This window comes from Eschscholzia californica, unplaced genomic scaffold (genome assembly GCF_041429995.1).
Source record: "Eschscholzia californica isolate CP2 unplaced genomic scaffold, dmEscCali1.0.p SCAF_5, whole genome shotgun sequence".
Classification (NCBI taxonomy): Eukaryota; Viridiplantae; Streptophyta; class Magnoliopsida; order Ranunculales; family Papaveraceae; genus Eschscholzia; species Eschscholzia californica.
The window spans coordinates 43,508,344-43,530,018 of record NW_028238472.1 but is presented as its reverse complement, the minus strand read 5'-3'; the positions used below and the strand labels follow the sequence as shown (position 1 = coordinate 43,530,018).

Below are 21,675 nucleotides of genomic sequence, written 5' to 3'. Positions count from 1 at the left end.
CTTTTCGAATGAATCTAAACGGAGAAGATGCAAAAACTGGCGAAAACGAAGTAATCTGCAACAGGCCCAAAATGTATTTTATTATTTGTAAAAGAATAGAATGTCATAATTACAAGGAATTATACAAAAATAATGGGAGAATTCTCAACTTAGCTAAATCTGCAATAAAGTTAAAAAACCATATTTCTAAACCAACTCCCACAAAAATTATCTAATCCAGTATATGATCTTTCTTCGTATATTTTTGTATACCAACCTTTCACCTAGTAAATGGTTCCGCTTTGATTACTATGTTTTCGTATAATCTGGCTTGGCGGGCTGTGGATACGGGTCGATCCAACACTTATCCTCACTCACAGCTTTTTTCCATCTCTTCTTGAAGATCTCCAATTCAATAAATGACTGCTTCCTCACCTGCAGAATAGAAATAGAACCGGAAAAAAAAAATCGTTATGATATATCCAGAGAAATCAATTGTTTAACGTATACAAACCAAGGGATTCCTAAGTCTTGGCTTCGGCCTACAGGATTAAAACCAATATTTTGATATATTTCTTTTTCTAGATAGTTTTCTCAAGAAATACAAAAATGTGGATTAATGAAGTTTTTGGAAAAACGAAACACAGTGCTATTTTTGTTCACCAACATCAACAACGGTAACTAGAATGGAATTCTTATTACGAAATCACGATTCCATGCTAAGGATAAGAAACGAGACACTACCATCTCAACGGGAGTGATTTTATGAAGTCGTGTTTAATGGTAATATATAGCAACTATAAATGATTGATCAAATTTTGTTAAGATAGCGTTGAGACACTTACATAAGATCGAGCATCATAATATCCATGAACCACATTTGGAGTCTGCATTTTTAAAGATTACGATGGTTACAGTTGAACAAATAGGAACATAATATGTGATAGGAAGAAATGATGGGTTCAGAATCCTACCACTGATCCCACGTTTGACAAGCTCTTTTCTGCAGCGAGGGAATTTGCCTGTACAAATAGGAAGAAAGTACCAATGAGTATCTACTAAGTGCAAAAGTCTCAACAGACAAAGAGGACAGATTAATGTGTTCTTGAAGAAATTTCAACTCCAGGAATTTCTAAATGATGTTTCAAGTAAATTTTAAGTGAGGCTAAGGAAATATCTCAAAGTCATCCACGTAAAAATTCGTACAGATTATTAAACAGTCAAGATCAATAAGTTTTATATCCTTATAAACTGGCTAAGCCAATCAAACGACCAAGATGAAACTAGTGTCGACGGATCAAAAAAATGACAAGCCTTAGAGTTGAACTCGGGGTCTCCTTCTAAGAGTGATAGAAAGAGAGTTACCTTCTTTTCATCCACTCTTCCAAGTGTAGGGAGACCGTGATGAACAATGTATTCAGAATCGACCACCCCGATATTTTTGGTTCGATCACCCTGACAACAAAATTCTTTAAATATCGCAAAATGTGACTTAGATCTGTGGAAAAAATGGGTTTGAGGAGTTGAAATTTACCTGAGCACAGTAACCTAGCTGGATGTCCAGGCCCCACGCATGTATCAAATCATTCTGCAAGAAGAACCGGGAAGCGATTAGTGTAATACCTACAAACTAGGGAAACTGATTGGATGGAATAAGAACACAAGAACTTTATCAGACATTGTTATTTTATCAATAACTACAATGCCACAAGGACAATTTAGAAGGTATGTATAAATATATACAAGTCCAAATGGTACAATAGTGTAAATATGGATTGATATTTAACCCGCAAAAGCGACCCGAAAAACCGTTTATTCGTCCGCCCCCGGGCCAAAATTTTGGTCCGACCTGTTTACTTATGTTTTCCCTAGTCTTATGAAGGGCAGTTATCGACGGAAGGGGCTTCTCTTTCAGAGAGTGAAAGGAAGCAGAGTGCTAGAGTTTTAGTGAGCTACAATACTAGAAACCTTCCAGAAATCTCTGTAATATTGTTCTTCATTAATAGTGAAAATTATTGCGCCATTGTTCACCGTAGAGTAAGTCTCGCCAACATTTACTTTCACTGTTGCTTTCCTCAGTTTGCTTGTTGTTAATCCAAAGAGCCTTACTAGGTTTGCCTTACTAGGGTTTGTGTTAGAACGAATATCGCTATAACCTCTACGTTAATATATTGTCCGTGTAAACAGAGTAAATTTCATGAGAAGTAATTATGTGTGTGTTGGCGCATCTCCATGTCCTTTTTCATCTCATCAAGTCCCACGCCGACTTACATACCCATAACATTGTTACGTTATCAGACTATTTTCGACTCTAATGACATAATTACATAACTCCTCAGATCCACAGAAGCTTGAGTTTATTGGGACCAAATATACATGGATTACAAAATTAATCCTCAAAAGTATTTTGCACGGATCAGATAGTGATAGTCTGGAGAAGTTTGTACCTGGATCATATACCAAGCACAACGCCAAGCTGCTCTTGAGAATACAGGTGCCATCATCTCGATCCATCTGATAACATATAAAAATTTATGAAATTCTCCTTTGGTTGCGAGTGATACATTGTTAACAACTCAAACATAATAATAAACAGGACTAGCTGATGATTACTTCATACCCCGTGCATGGAGGAGCTTTACTGTTTTCATCACACTTGTTCCCGCCACTTGACTTGTAAATCCTTCTGTTTACCGCAACAACAAAAGAAATGAGTGGAAGTACTAAGTACTAACTTCCAACATGCACATTTACAGTTTAGTTAACCAGTAAAGGAAGTCAACGAACAGAATATCTTGTATATATATATATATATATATATATATATATATATATATATATATATATATATGTGTGTAGGTGTATGGACATTGAAACCATCTTTTTATCAACATAGACGAAATGTTGCAAGAGCCCAAGGTTAGCCCCTGGGAGATCAAATATTGGACTCGTTCCGACAGTAAAGAAGTATCACTCAGGTAGTTAAATCATCTGATCATGTTAATTTCCCAGCCAGAATCTCTGGTCAGTGGACATGTTGAGCGATGGATGAGTTTTAACATCAAAGCAACATAAGTTTTCGTACAATATTTCAAGATATTCTTTCGGTCTCCATAAAACCAAAACAAACATTGCATATCCATACACGAGAACAAAATAACCTGTGCACTTTTCTTCTCCTCCCACGTGCAGTGATTTGATGATGCACCTCTGACTTCGCAGTATCCAGTGCCGGCTGAGATATTTCTAATCCTTCTTCTTTAACAATTGTAAGGTAACTGTACCATTCAAATTACCAGCCAACATAAATGTTAAACAAGCTAGTGGCAATACTAATAGAAAATTGTTATGTATCCTCATCATCTATTCGACTCCATGCAAATTTTATTATGCTCCTATATTAGCTATGATCGTTATTCCACTTGGAAAAAAAGCATTTACTACGACATTGCTCCACACTTTTTTTTTAGCCCTATTCCGGTCAACCATACACGTCATTGCCAATACCTTATTAGTACGTCCACAACCCCAAAAAATCCCTAGTCTATCATTTCTTACTCGTATGTTTCACGCCTATACATGGCAAGCCTAGGCTACATCAGACCAATTTATATTTCTACCTTTCGTGATGCGTCATTACCCCTTAAACTCTACAAAGTTATGCTTGCTAAGGTTGGTATCTAATCTGACATTTATCATGGAAAGTTTAATTGTTAAATCACCTATCATTTTCATGACCATAGCTCAAATGTTTTTCTCAAGAATCTCAACAATTATCTAATTAGGGAAAACTAGAAGAACAAAATTCAAGATGCACAAAAGATTTAATATGTGATGCTAACTTTCGAAGTAAAAAAGATGCCCAATTTGTACATACCGTCCAGGATGAAAATGTTCAACTCCAAGGTCCTCATCCCAGAGAAAAATATAATTGTAGTCTGCAACTATATCTGGGTGTAAGAAACGTTTGGCGAACCACCTGCACCACATGAAGTCGTTTTTGTTTAACTTTGCCATATCTAACAGAAGTCAAACAGTATATTATGGAACTATACGGTTAGAACTTAAACCATTACCACTTTGTCTGATTTGCTGCAGAGACATGTATTGCTCGTTCATTCCAATGCAAATCACTCCACTGATCAACAATTCCATCATAATGGAAGAGCATAATTGCAAAATCACGTAAAGGAAACTGTAATATGCAACGAAAACAGCAAAATCAACCACAGCCACAAAGCCGAAATTATATGCAGGAAACGCTAACATGTCAAGCAATTACCTTTTTAACCATTTGGTTAACATTTTCCTTTTGCTTTATTCCTACTGCAATTGCCAACAGGCTAAGTGATCTCCCGGGCTTCTGGTTAAGAAAAACAGGAAACAAATGCACATTGAGACGAGCTAAGCAATCATACAATATAACAGGATTTGCTAATCTGGGTGATTAAGAAATTTCTTTTCTGTACAGCAGCGTCGTTATAGAATGCTTCTACTTTTTGTTTCTTGAAGTACTCGTATACGGTATGGAATACATTACTTCTTCAACATTTCTCTTCAAGAACTTTTTCCAAAACATTCTTCTTTAACACAATTTCCTTTTAAATATTCTCTTAAATACTATTTCTTCAAATGGTACATACCTAGAATTTAAAATTTTGTGGATTCCAATATGTCATACACTAGAAAGAGAGTCTATCCCGGGAACTGTTTCAAAGTGAGCAGAAATCTTCTCTTTTATGCATCAGTAACTGGGGTGAACGGAATTTCCAAAACAACGAGCAGAAGTGAGAGGATAAATGAGGGGCAATCCTTTAAATTCTATAAAGATTAAATTTTCTTGAAATTTGGACCACTTTACCAGTTAAGAATGCCAGATTAATCATGTTTAGCACCGCCGAAATTAAACTCGTATGCTTTAATACTTCAGAATCTAGATTGAGGGGAAATTTCCCAAAAAAAATTGTCGGAAGAGCACCAATAACATAACTAGCAAATGGAAGTGGAAGAGAACTTAGGTTCAAATACCTTTTGCTTCGGGGAACCCCATAATGGTCGCATTTCCAAATTAGAAGTCTCGGAAATAATACCTCTGGGTAATGCTTCGGTCCCATTAGATTTGTATTGATTCTAGAAACAAAAGAGTAATTAACAGAGGCTCCGAGTTAGATATATGAGAAGAACTAGGATAAAGCACAAATTTGCTGCTAAGAATCTTGTGAAGTACCGAGCAATTATTTGTTTGGCTACTCTCAAAGGAATCAGGCCTTTCCCATCTTGAAAGTCTCTGCAACAAGACAGGAAAAAGTGAATGGCCTTGTTATTTTTGCAACAAGACATGGTTAAAGAATGCAAAAGGAGTAAGCAGATACTCACGTCTTCATAATCTGTAGCTACAAATGCACTCCCAATGAAGAACACCAAAATAAGCAAACAAGCAGTTGGAATTAGACTGCAGAGACATGATCTCCTACTTTTAGGGTCGGATAGTAGAGAAACCTGTGGAAAAAAGGAGAAGAGCATGAGACACAATTCAAGTGGGTTGAGGGATGCTTCTCATATGCAAATTGAAAACCACATAATGCAAAGAAGATAGAAATCGCAACTGAGTTTGACCAACTTCACCAAATTAAAAAAAAAATTAATAATAATATATTTTTCACAGAAGCAGGCAAAGGATATTGGATGATTTACTAATTTAAAATATAAATTACCAACAACCCTCAAGGTTGTAGCTTGCAGCCTTGAAATGATATAACTGGGGATGTTAATTTGAGACTTACGCAGTAATGCTTAAATAATAACACTGGGGATGTTAATTTCCCTATTAATGCCTATGCAGTATCTGCTACTAGTGATCGTCTATCAATCTTGTATTGCCACAAAAACCTAACCTATCGGTTCTTATCCCCCGTACAGCCAAATTTAATCTCGATGCTTTTATACGAGATTGAACACGGTAGACTTTGAGACATACTCTGAAAGGAAGTTACTACTAGAGACAGATTCATAATGGATTGAACAAACATAGTTTTGCAACTCACTATTGCATGACCTAGACAACTACATCAATCTTTGAATTAATCAATGCTCTTCCATTTTGACCAACTGAGCAAAGTCGAACGGTACTAAGTTTATTTGGAATCATGTACAATTGACAGTTCTATGCAGTTCGGCGTGATCATGCAAGCGCCAACCACCTTGGGCTCAACTCAATCCGTAATTTGTTCAACCAAGGTTTATGTTTAGATCTTGAATCAAATTTCAAACACCAACCTCTAAACAACAATACCCTAATCCAAAATCATATACTTATATTCAAAATCTACCCTTTCGCAGTTGCATTTCAGGTCTCTCTCTCTTCCTCTAGTCAAGTTTTTCCATAATAAATCATTAGATCATCATATTTGCAATACTTTCAAACCATAACAATACCATCAAACTCAAACTAAGTAAAAGTAATAAGTACCTTAAAATTACTCACAGATTTAAGATCAAATTATTCAAAAGGCCATAGGAACATCTAATTAAACAATCGAACGGATAAAACATGAGTAAATAGTAAAGTTACAGTGAGAGAGAGAGAGAGAGTCACGATTGACCTAATTAAAACAGAAATATCAACATCCAAGTCATGAAAGAGGAAGACAAATAAATAATATAGAGGCAGTGAAAATGGTGATTGAATCTTACAAAACTTGATAGATTCATCTTTCACAAAATATAAAAGCATCAATAGAGTAAACTCATCGCCATCGCCATTAAACCTGCAAAAACAAAAAAAACATGAAATTTAAAATTCCTCTTTTACAACATCACTTTAAAATAACAGCGAAAAATTAGAGAAGAAATCAAAAAATGCAAATCACCAGAGAGAAAGTTGAAGTTGAAACCGAAGAGAGAATCCAAAAAAGAGAGAAACGACGAACGAACTATTCAAGTAGAGAGCAGTTTGTATCAGAAAACTGATATATCCGTTTCAGGATAAGTATTCTTCGATTTCAACTTTCCTCTTTGATCGTCAATCCGAATTCAGATGAATCACATGAGAGAGATAGAGAGAGAGAGAGAGTTCAGAAGGCGGAAAGTAAAGAGAGAAGATGAAGACTAGAGAGAGAAAGATTACTGATAGAGAGATTTAGAGAGAGAAAGTTAAAAATCGTGGGGGGGTTTTAGAACTTCGTACTTGAGGGATTAAACACTGGTGTTGATTTTGAGGTCTCGTAATCGTTAATGATAAATGGCTGAGATCATGTTTAGTACTTGACTTGACACGTGTTGGTTGGATGAAGTGAAAACACAGTTTATAGGTATTAGTGTTGATATATTAAAAAGATACTAACAACCTTAGGCGTTATTCGATAAAACATAGCAGAGATCTTGCAACCCTTAAAAACCGCCTTGTGCTTCAAATTTCGGATGCTATGTGAATTTATAGAATTGCCCCGTCCAAGCATGTGCTCTTCTTTTTTTTATTTGTTCATTGAATCAACCTTGACCAAGACACCAAGTAGTTGAAAGTGCTCCATTAACTTCAAAATCAGAGGAGTCTCCGGTTCGATTTCAAGAGGAAGTGGAATTCATGGTTTATTAAACTTGATTATGTATAAATAATGTAATTAGATGGTTTTTAGGCTGTGTATTTCGTTGGACTTTAGGCCAGTAGTTTAATTGAACTTTAAGTGTGTTTGTTTTTCAAGGTTTAACTCGGCATTTTATCGTGTTTGTTACATTTTTGGTGTATCAAGTGTCATTGTAATGACTTCCATAGTCTTTTTTTTTTTGTTGAAATTAATGACTTCCGTAGTCACTTTTCAAAAACAAAAAATATGGTCCATTTCCAACCTAAACAAATAAAACAACCAAATGGTCTATTATTAATCTCAACCGTTGGAGATAAAGTTGGGCCATTTAATCTTAGCCATTAATACTAAGAGCATCTCTAATGCAAGACTCAATAAAAACTCTAAAAATCCTATGTGTCAAGTGTGAAAAATGGATCTCTAAATGGTCTCTTTCTTATTTGTCCATTTAGAGACACTCTATGCAAAACCTTCTCCAATGCAACACTCAAGAGAAACTCTAAAAGCCTTTATTTTAGTTGAAAACTAATTGATTTGCTTATGTGGCACTTAGAGTTCCTGAAGGGGACACTCTAAATTTAGAGTGTCTTCTTAAGGATCTCTAAAATAAATCTTGACACATTACTTTAGAGATTCATGTTGAGTTTTGCATTGGAGATGAATTTTAAGGAAAAACTCTAAAATATCCTATGTGACACTCTAAGATTTAGAGTTTGAGTGTTGCATTGGAGATGCTCTAAGTTAAGAAGGTATGATCTAAACCTTTGAAGATAAGTTTGCCAGTTTGGGAGGTGTAATCATAGTCATTGAAGATGAAGGTGTATCGTAAAGAAAGATACTCCCCTCCCTTATTATATAAATAAATTAACATTCTTTAGAAAAATATTGATTCAAATGGTATGCACTCATTTAAAAACCTAAGAGTTTATGGACCTACATGGAGACTACCGTTGGATTAGGGAGTCTCCTAATGTTCGAAGCAGAATTTCAAATGTCTAATAGGTCTAACACTAGCTTCTCAGGATCTCATGCATAAACTAATAATGAACTAGTTCTGTTAGAATTATACCTGAAACACTTTCTCGCGAAGTAAACTGATTACTTTATCCGAAGATGAAGAGCTTCAAATTGCAGTTCCTCTACTTGAGACAACCGAGCAATCGGCTTTATCTCCCTCTTTTGGAGCCAGCTAGGGTCTTATTCAGAGGTTAAGACGAGTAATAATTTTTTTTAGACTAGATAGATAACTTGGGAGCTTTTCCTCTCTCTCTCTCTCTCTCTCTCTCTCTCTCTCTCTCTCTCTTTCTCTCTACTTAATGCGGCAGAGATAGAAATTCTCTTAAGAAAAAGTCACATTTTTTATGTTCTAATAAGCTCCTTATTTAGAAACTCTAAAGTCAGAATCTCAGTCGAAATAAGATTCAATAAAGATTATAGAAAATTAAGACTCTAAGTCCCACTTTAAGAAGAATTCCCAGACTTAAGACCAGATCGGTCTGTTCAAGAATAGACCGACTCCGGCGAAGGGAAACCCCTTTCGCCGGAGTGTTTAGAGAGAGAGAGAGATCAGAGAAAAAAAGATTGTTTGAAGGTCGCCGGCCGGAAAATTTCCGGCCGGCGGCTTTCGTCGGAAAACACAATGGTGAGTCGGAGAGAGAGAGAGGGGTGAGTTGGAGAGAGAGAGGTGAGTTGGGAAGAGAGGTGACGTGGAGAGAGATGTGTGGTGGAGAGGAAAGTGGGGTGGAATTCATGTTTTATTTTTAATTTTATTTTGAAAAAAATATTTAAAGTAAGGGTAGTTAGGACACTTACATAAAAAAAGGGGTCATATTTGAATTTACAGAAAATAGGGGGTCATATTTGAATTTATAGAAAATATGGGTCATAAAGGAAGCTAGTCACAAAGTAGGGGCCAAATAGGAATTAACTCTATTGATAATCTCAACCGTTGGAGATGTAATCTTTGAATTTAATCTTAGCCATTTAACTTAAGTTAAGGAACTATAATCTCAACCTTTCAAGATAAGTTTGGGAGGTGTAATCTTAGTCATTGAAGATGAAGATGTATCGTAAAAAGAAAGATATTATCTTCCTTTTTTATATAAATAAATAAACATTTATCAGAAAAATATTGATCCAAATGGTACACACTCATTTAAAACCTAAGAGTTTATGGACCTACATGGAGACTACTGTTGGATTATGGAGTCTCCTATTGTTCAAACCAGAATCAAATGGATGATACGTCTAACACTAGTTTCTCAGGATCTCATGCATAAACTAATAATGAACTAGTTCGGTTTGAATTATACCAGAAACGTTTTCCCGCGAACTAAATTGATTACTTTATCTAAAGATGAAGAGCTCCAAATTGCAGCTCCTCTAGTTGAGACACCCCGAGCAATCGACTTGATCTGGCTCATTTGGAGTCAATTATGGTCTTCTTCAGAGGTTAAAACGAATAACAATATTTTTAGACTAGATAGATAGCTTGGGAGCATTTCTTCTCTCTCTCTCTGCTTAACGTGACAGAGATATAAATTATTTTGAGAAAAATCCACACTTTTTATGTTCTAATAAAGTCCTTATTTAAAAACTCTAAAGTCAAAATCTCGGTCGAAATAAGATTCAATAAGGACCATCGAAATTAAGACTTAAAGTCCTACTCTGAGAAGAATTCCCAGACTTTGTCCCATCTGGGATTCCTTAGGTCTGGCTGACCAGGCCACCCTATGGGCCGACATGCTCTGGTTCTGGCCTTTTATAAGGTTGACCTTAGCGTGGCCCAGGCCATGGGCCCGACCAGCTTTTTGGCACTTTTGTCTATCTTTTGCTTTCGTTGTTCGGGCTTCTTCTGAATCTTTTTGGACACTTTTAGGCGCATCTAGTTAGAGCCCTTTCACCGTATTCTCTCTAGTCATATCTTTCAGATCAAGACGTCACTCTTTGGTGTAACCCGTTGTAGGGACCGGTCGAAATTAGCAGCAAATCATAAATGTGATTCGACGATCGTAGTTCGCTTCTAGCTAAGCATTATGATCCCTAAATCAACTTAAGTCGATGATTTTCTGTATAAGGCCATCATTTGTACTACTCGAAAAATTGAGCATTGTCATCTTTATCGAAGGACATTTCCTTCGACTGCAACTTCTCCTCGAGCAATATTCTATGTAATATGGAAGTAGAAGGATGTAACATATGTTTGTCGGGCACAGACAGTTTTATCAAATGCGTTTAGAGATAAATTTAGGAGGAGTTGATGTGGCGTTAAAATACCACATTGAGATCACTTAACTTAGATGAGTTAGTTCGTTTCGGGTTTTATTTCTAATAATTTATGTATTTTTCTTGTTAGGAAGCTTATTTGGAGTTTGACATTACATCCGGAATAAAACGAAGCAATTCGTCACATTTTCATCTCATGTGGAAGAGATCGGAAGGAAAGAGAGACCAGGGGTATTTTGGTCATTTTGGCAGAGATCAGAGGTTAAGTGGCAAGTGGAGTCGATGGTGAATTCGACGGCGAAAACGGAAGTCTGATCGGAATTCGTACGAAGAAGTTATGAAATAAAGAAGCCAAGGAGCATTAGAGAAATCTATAGGCACCCCTTTGTTTTCTTAATGAGAAGCAACAGCCCAAACCCAAGTCCATGAGTCTAAAGAAGAAGGACCAAGTAAAAATTCTGTGAGCACCTCCTCTCTAAAGGGTTTGTAGTTGGGGGTCCATGAGAAAAGAAAGAAATCTGATTGGGGGGACCATCATCTTCTCAATTGTGATTTAGGGTTGGTAAAAAAAAGTTGAGAGAGAGAGTGGGAGAAAGAAGCCGGCCAGCAGCTCGGCCGGCACGGCAGAGAGAGCACACACCAGCTCGGGTTCTCCATTGGAGTAGCTCGGGAACAGCAGCAGCCACGGGAAGCACGGGACTGAGGCAGCACGGTATAGCCGAGAAGAAGTATCAGCTCGGGATCTCCATCGGAGTTAGGGCACGAGAAGAACAGCAGCTGTTAGGGTCTTGGCCGGCTCGAGTTGCTTCAAGCGAAGACAGGGGTTGTATTTCCGTAGGCCGACAGCAGCTCGGGACTTACAGATTTGGCCGGAATCTTCACCTTTGTTCGGCCGGCGTTTGAAGCTTTCTTTGTGCCGGATTTTGGAGCAATTTTTGAAGAAGATGATACTGACCGATAAGGGGAGGTCAAGTTTTGCTGAGAGGACACCCATTGTATACTGTTAAGGGGACCCCTGCATTCTTTTACAGGGAGATCGACAACACTTCAAGACATATATTTCTCGTCGATCTTAGTCTCGCGCCTCATCGAATAGGGAGATTCTCATCTTAACTCGTGTCTTTCTTTATTTTCTTCTCGTTTGTTATGTGCTCTACCATGCCTAGCTAGCTTTTGTGGTCGGATACTCGTGATACATGTTTTGATGTGACAAGAGTTTATTGCTTTTAATGATAAAATCTTCCGGATTTTCAGACCGTTCATGGACTGGAATCTGAGTTAAACCAAGAGTTCCCATCCAAGTAAATGGGTGAAGTTAACTAACTTTTCATGCTTATAGATCATTAGTACTAGTCACTATCGACTTTGTGGATCGAAGTATCCTCCTCACTTTATTCTTGGTCGACCATTTTTCCCCAATCTCTCTCACCTCTCACTTTTAGATTAGATCGTTTTATTTGTTTATTTATTATAAATCAATCAAAAATCCCAATTATCACCTTTTATTTAGTCTAAGATAGTGAGTGACACCTAGACCGGTGGCTAGACTCTCTCGATATCCGAATTACCTCTCTATCCTTGAGGATCGATCCCGGTCTTACCGGGTTATTACTTGACGCCCGTATACTTGCGGGTGGAGACCTATTTAGGAAACTTTTTAGGCCCATCAAGTTTTTGGCGCCGCTGCCGGGGATAGGTTTAGTAGTTTGGATATTGTTTGTTCGTTTTGTTCATTAGTTTAGTGTTATTTGTTAACTTAGACGTTTTTGTTTATTTTCGTAGTTTCTGACTCTTTCTTATTTTCAGGAACTACTCTAAGGAAAAAGCCGAAAAAAAAAGAACATAGGAGCGAAGGAAAAGAAAGGAATCAGAAGGAAGAACGAAACGAGAGGAGCATTCGCTAGTATCGTATTCTATCTATTTCTTTCTACTTGTGTGTAATTGGTTGGTAGTTTACATTTATAGCTTGTGTGTTGTTCCTTGAACATTGTGAGATCATGGCACGGTATTCTAACGGTTGGTCATTCCATGATGATGATGATGACCTTGAGCAGAAGAGTTCCATCATTACCCGACCTGATATGACCTTAAGAGAATACCAACAGTTGCGTAGAGCTGAGCTTAACCAACGTGGTATGACCCTAGGAGAATACCGACGGGTTAATGAGGGGAATAGGTCAATTGAGCCTAATCGACCTGGTATGACCTTCGGAGATTATCAACGAATGTGTAGAGATGATCCGATTAGTGAGAGGAATAGACCATCTGAACCTGATCGATCTCGTATGACACTAGCAGAATACCGACAGATGTATAAAGATGGTCAGATTAGTGATGGATATCGTCCGACACCAAATATGTATGAGAGACCTTATATTCCACACTATTCTGAGACCAATGACTTTAGAGGCAGGTATGATCCTAGTATATACGGAGGGAGTTATTATCAAGAGTCTTCATTTTATTACACTGGTGAGCCTTGTTATGAGGAGACTCTTGAAGATAGATCTCGATCAGAGTCCGAGAGTCGTCTTATTGAGATGATGTCACAATTTGCTACTCAAACGAAGCAGAGGATTGAGTCCTTAACTCAAAAGATAGAGACGCTCGAGTCACAGTCATTTGTCGACGAGGAAGGGGTTTCACCACCCCAAACTCAAGAGGGTACTAGGTACGATGACGAGGGTAATACGTCTAACCCTAGTACTAAGTTAAATGTCGATAAATCTACTGAGAGGACCCAAGAGCCCGAAAATATTGATGACCTTGTTTCGTCTTTACCTCAACTTTTATCGTCTCATTATGATAGGACTATACCAGACTTTGATGTTCAGGATGATGGCTCTATGAGCAAGTTTGAGGATGACATGATTATGAACTATCCGATTTTTGACACATGTAAGGAGTCAGTCTTAGATGCAATGCTAGGAAGGCCTGATATTATAACTGACTGCGAGGCTCCAGATGCCTTTGAGGATGTTGATGACATAGTAGTTAGAGACATGTTGGATAGTTTGTCAGACTATTTACCTAAGGAAACCATGGACCTTGACTTGGTCCCCGAGCATACTGCCTTACCCTTAGAGTCTAGTTCGACTTTCCACATGATCTCAAACTCGGTTGTTGATCCCTTTTGGGACATTTCAGACGTCTTTCCAAAGACGTCTATGGACATAGTGGATATTCTGTCCACTAAGCTTCCAGATGATTTTTTGCCTTCGACTGATATTTTGACCCTTCACGTGTACGTCGATCCTTTTGATGATTTCTTTGTTGTCGTTCCTTCTATTTATACCTACTTAGTGGACTGTGCACCCACTAAGTTTGGGGATGGCTTGTTTTCTTGTATCGTCTCACGTGCACTTCGTATTCTTTATCTTTTTGTGAGACGATTAGCACCGGCATATAGCTTCCTTTGGGTTGACCCCCAAAATTTCCGTCTCTTATTGTATGATCTTTGACTGATTGAGATGGGTCTTGATGTTTGTGGGTATCATCTCTGGAAACCCTCCACGAGACAGAACTCGTGCTCTTGCGAAAGCAAGAGAATCAACGGCTAATTGCATAGCTCAATGCAATCGTGTGTACCCGCGTTAGTGGTCATTTTTATGGTCATGATCTCATGTGCTTCATTCTAATATTGCTTGTTGATCATAGGAGCATTTCTTACTTGTTTTGCTTCTGAGGCATAGTTTGTTCCAAGTTTGGGGATGGCGATGAGCTCGACATCAACTTGGAACCTGTTCATACACGAGTCTCGGTAGTAGTATCTTTTATCTCCTCCGGCTATGGTAATATCTTTCCATTCTTCTCTTTAAATTAATATGTCTTATCTTTTGGTGAGTATATGGTTGAAACATTGAGGACAATGTTAGTTTTAAGTTTGGGGATGGGGTATGACTTTCAGCCATGACCATGGGGTTTCAAAAGACAAGAGGGTTCAATAATTCGACCAAATTTGAAAAAAATTTGGGTAGATTTGATATGACTTTAGTGGTATGCTTAAGTATGTTGATGCATATGTTTCAATTTTGGTGAATGTTATGCATGTTCTTAGTCTTTTTCATGAATGTTAAGTCCTTTAGTGTTTGTTTTCTGATCATATGAGTAGCATCCTAAGGAAAAAGAAACATTTCTGAGGGACCTATACTAGTCATTAGTGGAGACTTAAACCCATGTGAGATATCTGAGCCTTTATATTGTTTTCGAGTGTACTCTTCTGCGCTAACTCTGAGTAGAATGAAGAGCTACTCAACCTCGTAACTTTTAAAAGAGCTTAGACGATCTCATGAGCTCAACTTTCTTAGCCACTAGGAGTGACATCAGGATTGCAACCTTACTCTTGTAGTCCATGAAACCCGATAATAGTGTCAACTTTAGGTAGACGGATACTCCACCATCTATTCATCATTTTACTCTCGAGAATGAAGACATGATAGTTGTAGAAAGAAGAATGCGAAACAAAGTGAGAATGAAAAAAAAGTTGTTTGTTGAGAATACCAGTGTTAGTGTTCTTGTTTTGTTATGAAAAAAAAAAAAAAAAAGAAAAAAAAAAAAAGAAAAAAACAAATGAGTTTATGTGTTATTTTGTGCTTTTATGTGTGAGTGTTATGAGAAATAATGTATTCAAAGCAGAAAACTAAGTTCAGAAGTTGTTTGAGCGTTCGCCTTATTGAAGACGTCGACATTCTCGGGATCTCATCACTTCCATCTCATTACTTGTATCTGTTGACCTTTAGGAAGCATTGTTAGAGGGTAGAGTGGGTGAGAAGGGTGAGTGAACTTCCCCATTCCATTTTAGTGGTTATTTCTATTCTTTAGAGATCATGTCGTTCTTAAACTTGTTATCCTCATTTGTTTTGTATGTGTTGAGTTTCTCTTTATTCCATGCTCACACATTAGAGTGAACCGTATTATCTATTTTTGAGTGATTTCATGTTTAAGAGTGTATGACCGTGAGGCTAAAGTCGAGGCGAAATGTACTAAGATAGGAATCGAAGTTTTGTGACTTTGGACTTAGATGATGCTCATTATGATTGGACGCTTACATTTTAGGATGAGACTACTAGTGAGGAGACTTTTAGCATATATATGCGTTTATCGATTTTGATTCGCTTGTTTAGCATGCTTGGGTGTGTCATTGGTTGTCATTATCTTATTTACATCGATGTTGAACTCTTTTATCTCTTTGAAACTGGAATTTTGTGGGTATATTCACTGGAAACCCTCACGAGACGACACTCGTCCACTAGGGGTAACCTAGGGGTTTAACGGCTTGTTGCATATGCTAAATGCAACCGGGATTCCTCCGAAAGTGAGTTAGGATTTTACTTTATTGTTTTGTTTTGTTTATTTGCTCGAGGACTCGCAAATTCTAAGTTTGGGGATGTTTGATGTGGCGTTAAAATACCACATTGAGATCACTTAACTTAGATGAGTTAGTTCGTTTCGGGTTTTATTTCTAATAATTTATGTATTTTTCTTGTTAGGAAGCTTATTTGGAGTTTGGCATTACATCCGGAATAAAACGAAGCAATTCGTCACATTTTCATCTCATGTGGAAGAGATCGGAAGGAAAGAGAGACCAGGGGTATTTTGGTCATTTTGGCAGAGATCAGAGGTTAAGTGGCAAGTGGAGTCAATGGTGAATTCGACGGCGAAAACGGAAGTCTGATCGGAATTCGTACGAAGAAGTTATGAAATAAAGAAGCCAAGGAGCATTAGAGAAATCTATAGGCACCCCTTTGTTTTCTTAATGAGAAGCAACAGCCCAAACCCAAGTCCATGAGTCTAAAGAAGAAGGACCAAGTAAAAATTCTGTGAGCACCTCCTCTCTAAAGGGTTTGTAGTTGGGGGTCCATGAGAAAAGAAAGAAATCTGATTGGGGGGACCATCATCTTCTCAATTGTGATTTAGGGTTGGTAAAAAAAAGTTGAGAGAGAGAGTGGGAGAAAGAAGCCGGCCAGCAGCTCGGCCGGCACGGCAGAGAGAGCACACACCAGCTCGGGTTCTCCATTGGAGTAGCTCGGGAACAGCAGCAGCCACGGGAAGCACGGGACTGAGGCAGCACGGTATAGCCGAGAAGAAGTATCAGCTCGGGATCTCCATCGGAGTTAGGGCACGAGAAGAACAGCAGCTGTTAGGGTCTTGGCCGGCTCGAGTTGCTTCAAGCGAAGACAGGGGTTGTATTTCCGTAGGCCGACAGCAGCTCGGGACTTACAGATTTGGCCGGAATCTTCACCTTTGTTCGGCCGGCGTTTGAAGCTTTCTTTGTGCCGGATTTTGGAGCAATTTTTGAAGAAGATGATACTGACCGATAAGGGGAGGTCAAGTTTTGCTGAGAGGACACCCATTGTATACTGTTAAGGGGACCCCTGCATTCTTTTACAGGGAGATCGACAACACTTCAAGACATATATTTCTCGTCGATCTTAGTCTCGCGCCTCATCGAATAGGGAGATTCTCATCTTAACTCGTGTCTTTCTTTATTTTCTTCTCGTTTGTTATGTGCTCTACCATGCCTAGCTAGCTTTTGTGGTCGGATACTCGTGATACATGTTTTGATGTGACAAGAGTTTATTGCTTTTAATGATAAAATCTTCCGGATTTTCAGACCGTTCATGGACTGGAATCTGAGTTAAACCAAGAGTTCCCATCCAAGTAAATGGGTGAAGTTAACTAACTTTTCATGCTTATAGATCATTAGTACTAGTCACTATCGACTTTGTGGATCGAAGTATCCTCCTCACTTTATTCTTGGTCGACCATTTTTCCCCAATCTCTCTCACCTCTCACTTTTAGATTAGATCGTTTTATTTGTTTATTTATTATAAATCAATCAAAAATCCCAATTATCACCTTTTATTTAGTCTAAGATAGTGAGTGACACCTAGACCGGTGGCTAGACTCTCTCGATATCCGAATTACCTCTCTATCCTTGAGGATCGATCCCGGTCTTACCGGGTTATTACTTGACGCCCGTATACTTGCGGGTGGAGACCTATTTAGGAAACTTTTTAGGCCCATCAGGAGTAATCTCAGCTATTGAAGAGCGCTTAAAAGATAAATTTTGGAATTATAATATCAACCCTTTGAGATAAATTTGTGAGGTGTATTGTAACCTTAACCAACAAAGAGGATTTGAAGATAAATTTAAGAAATATAATCTCAACCATTGGAAATAAGTTTGGAACCGGTAACCTTAGTCGTTGAAGAGGAGGGTATTTTCTAAGAAAGATGCCCTCGTCTCTTGTTATAGCGTTCGAGTTTTATCTTAGAGGTAGGGTCTATTTGAGCCAAAATCATATCAAGAAGTAAACATTTTACACTAGAAAATAGTTTAAAGTCAATTCGGACATTTTTTTTTTTAATACGCATAGTCCACAGCAATACTTTTTAAGGTATTTAGTCAGTATCAGTATAGACCTCTTCAAAATAATTTTGTAATGAGTAAAACATTTTGTAATGAGTATAAAGATCTCATCGTCCCCGTCATGAAAGAAGATCTTTAGATTGGTCATCAATTTTTTTGATTATCTTCTTCGCACCATGTTTCATACCTAAACACGGGTACTTGAATCACATGTAAAACGGATTTTCTTGTTCTCATCATCTTCATTGATTTAAATACAATAAGTTTGATTTTCTTTTTTATTGTGTGCATCGACAGCGATTATGGTTTTGATTCATATCGGTTTCACATCTTCATTTCATGGTCGAAACGATAAGATTTATTTTAAGGAATGTCTTAATGTTCTTATGATTAATTACTTTCAATTTATGGACATTTACAGGAAGAGATCTGAACTAGAAATGGAACTACAAATGAAGATGGAAGCTCGTGGGAGAGACGGATTTGTTTGTTGCGCAAAAGAGAAGAAAACGATTTTCATTAGCCACCGATATTTTTGGGCGAGAAGACAGAAACTATCCTAGAAAAGAATTAACATATTATTTCAAACATGAATAACAATTACATTGTTACTACATTTTTGTTATTCGAAAAGATAAATAATAGTTTACTTATTACGTAAAATATTTTGATCACTTAACTATTTCCTATAGTTTCAACTAACTTCAGAGTTGGTCCAAATAAAACATCAAGTGAAATTTGACCCAAATTTAAATGTAGCTTTTAACTTCTAATAACATGTTGTAACTCACTCATTCTAACGTCATCTAATGACATATTTTAATCTAACTTCGCATAAAGTGATCTAAATTTTCACCTACAAAAATTTGTTTTTATAACCTACAATTCAGCTATCTTGGAGATACTATTGGTGGTTTTTCTTTTTTGTTGAAAGATCCTATTGGTAGTTGAGCACATAATTAGTATAGAAAGTTTGTTCATTGAAATGAATGGGTTGATTATGACTTATTAGTCTCAATGCCCCAATAGGAAAGAATTATAGGTTGTTGGTGGAGAGAACTTTATAAATATCATTCTATTTTTTTTTTTGATGAAGAAATATCATTCTATTTAAAATTAGATTGTTGTCAATCTAGCCAAAACTTTAAAAATACGGGTAAATGACACTTTATTAGCTCATTTCTTCAATTATGGTTTTCCTTAAAACTAAAATAATGTTCTAAAGCTGCATAAAAGTTCCCATCAATTTTAGTTTAATTTTAAAAAGCTTCCCACTTTCTGCAAAAGGCCGGAAAAGAGAGTTTTTTTTTTTTTTTGTTGAAATACCGGAAAAGAGAGTTAATAAAATAAAAGTCCGAAAGTCCTAAAATAATGCATTTTACATAATATATACAAGTCAGTAATTCTTCTTGCTTGTCCAAACACTTCATTTGTTCATAAAAACGGATACAAAATGCATACAAACGGATTCAAAATGCATACTTAAATCTTGTTTTACTGCATCTTAGAACCTGATTTTATCCCATTTCAAAGAAAAAAAATATCTGAATTGAAATCTTTTCACATTAGAGATGTCATTTTTGGACTGATAGCTTCTTGCTTCCCACTTTTTTCAAAATATTAGATAGTTTTACCGTTTCAATCCATCTCCCCAGTGTGAAATAAATAATTTTGATGAAAATGGATGAACTTGAAAGAAGAGAGACAGAAAGACGAACAGAAGTGATAGAATGGAAGACCGGAAAGAAAATAAAAACAGACAATTGGAACGTAAGCCAGACAGACAACTTGGACAAACTAGTAGCCTGTAAGGTATACTAATCACAAATTTGGTACAAGTTTTCAAATTTTCACACTAAGAACTTCTTTTTTGAAAGCACATACTATGAGCTTGTTGAAATTTCAAGATAAGTATTTGAAGACAATTTGGAAATTTAATCTACTACACTACAGATCCTATTTAGTTAAAGAGAAAATTTTCCACGACAAAATCGCGTGCTTGCACATTCAAGTAAGGTGAAATATAGGACTTATTAACTAAGAGTCTAAGACGGCAAAACACGTTATAATCATATATACCCGTACTGGCTTTTCCACTCGCCATATCAAACACGGCGCCTATAATATAAGAATTTTGATACTGATAGCAATCTTAATCTCGCCCTCAGATATGGTAACCTTTGATCATCTTATATTCAAGTTCAATTCCATCACCAAATATGTCATAGAAAAGTAGTACCTGTAGTGCCTTGGTTCCATTAATGCCCCTAGAAGTGGCTTCCTGTGCTGGTCCAAAGAAGTGAAATCAAGAATTAAGAGAAATCAAGAAGATTTCATACGATTTAACAACACTATCTAGGCTCATGATTTCTTCAACTTGCCCATCTCAGTATGTCGAAATGTTCCTCGACAGTAAATTGATTGAATTGGTGATTGTTCGTTTCTTATCTGTGGGTTATTAGATAATCATCTGACTTTTATAATCATATCGCCAAGTCTCTAGAATATTTGTTTCATCGTACTATAGCCAGTCCGCTTAGTATTCATCAGTAACTAAAGTTTATAAATCAACATTAAAAATAATTGGTTATCAAAAATACAGAAAACATTTGGCAGGAGTTTAATAGTAGGAAGCCGAGTACTAATAATACCTGAATGAACTTGCACCAAGTAAAAGATCCAAGGTAGAAAACTATCAGAAATCTCCATTAGAACACCTATAGTAAGAGAAGAAGAAATAATGTGAAATGTGCAGCTTGAATGACAGTTTCAATTATTTCAATAGCTTGCATAAGACTAGAAAGATGTAGAAGTATAGCTGATTAACTGAAGTTGTGCTTTCGAGCTTTTCAGTTTTATGGATCCAGCATCGGTCATTGCTACAAAGCTAGTGTAATAGTCACGGCACTTGAATGAGAATATAATTTTTGGAGAACCTGAAACAACAAATTCAGTTTCAGTAATATCACCAGTTATTGATCAGGCAAAGTTCTATTCAGTATGAAGATAACAAATAACAACTATGATAGTTAGTACCTACCACAATGTCTTCATTTGTTTCACAAATAATATCTTTCACTAAATTACGAGTTCTGAAATACTAAAATCTGACCAAATGACCACTCTAGACAAAGTTAATCAAGGTATTAGTGTATTCATTACCTAGAAAATAAACAAAGATGACCTCTGAGAACATAAGTGTTGAAAGACTTCGTGCTGTGCTAATGAGAGGAGCCTCCCTATTGTGCTGCTATCGATCCGAAGTCAGCAATGAAGGCAGACCTGTCTAAAGCTTAAAATGTAAAGCTACCAAAAGAGGAAAAAAAATCAAGTAAATTCTGTAAGACAGGAGAGAAGTAACATTAAGCAGGAGGCCTACCCACAAATTTCTTCTGGGATAATATAACATCAAGCTGCAACTATATAGGCACAGTTCGCGGGGTGAACTTAATGTGAAATCACGATTTCGAAGAGATAGCACAAGAGCAATCAATGTCATCAGATATAACAGGGCGA

The 21,675-nt window shown here is 37.0% G+C and overlaps 1 protein-coding gene and 1 long non-coding RNA gene across 2 annotated transcripts; both read right to left on the bottom strand.

The window, feature by feature from the left end:
• Positions 1 to 63: 63 nt before the first annotated feature.
• LOC147539464 (uncharacterized) lies at positions 64 to 7,182 on the bottom strand. Its single transcript, XM_086642114.1, has 16 exons — positions 6,849 to 7,182; positions 6,673 to 6,746; positions 5,356 to 5,478; positions 5,207 to 5,266; positions 5,008 to 5,109; positions 4,262 to 4,342; positions 4,056 to 4,174; positions 3,857 to 3,958; positions 3,141 to 3,257; positions 2,600 to 2,665; positions 2,427 to 2,493; positions 1,514 to 1,567; positions 1,345 to 1,434; positions 954 to 1,001; positions 825 to 866; positions 64 to 414 (listed from the first exon to the last, which is right to left on the bottom strand). The coding sequence occupies exons 2-16, from the start codon at positions 6,688 to 6,690 to the stop codon at positions 289 to 291; spliced, it is 1,215 nt and encodes a 404-aa protein (XP_086498240.1). The 5' UTR covers positions 6,691 to 6,746; positions 6,849 to 7,182; the 3' UTR covers positions 64 to 288.
• Positions 7,183 to 20,006: 12,824 nt separating this feature from the next.
• LOC147539463 (uncharacterized) lies at positions 20,007 to 21,465 on the bottom strand. Its single transcript, XR_015225329.1, has 4 exons — positions 21,322 to 21,465; positions 20,987 to 21,095; positions 20,811 to 20,876; positions 20,007 to 20,445 (listed from the first exon to the last, which is right to left on the bottom strand). It is a non-coding gene; the product is annotated as an uncharacterized LOC147539463 (long non-coding RNA).
• Between the last annotated feature and the right edge of the window lie 210 nt (positions 21,466 to 21,675).

Bases quoted from the DNA above. Each gene is read 5' to 3' on its own strand.
- LOC147539464 (XM_086642114.1), bottom strand. The intron at 3,959-4,055 runs GTAATGGTTTAA...CATGTGGTGCAG, and splicing joins GCAGCAAATCAGACAAAGTG to GTGGTTCGCCAAACGTTTCT. The intron at 2,494-2,599 runs GTATGAAGTAAT...ATATGTTATCAG, and splicing joins AAAGCTCCTCCATGCACGGG to ATGGATCGAGATGATGGCAC.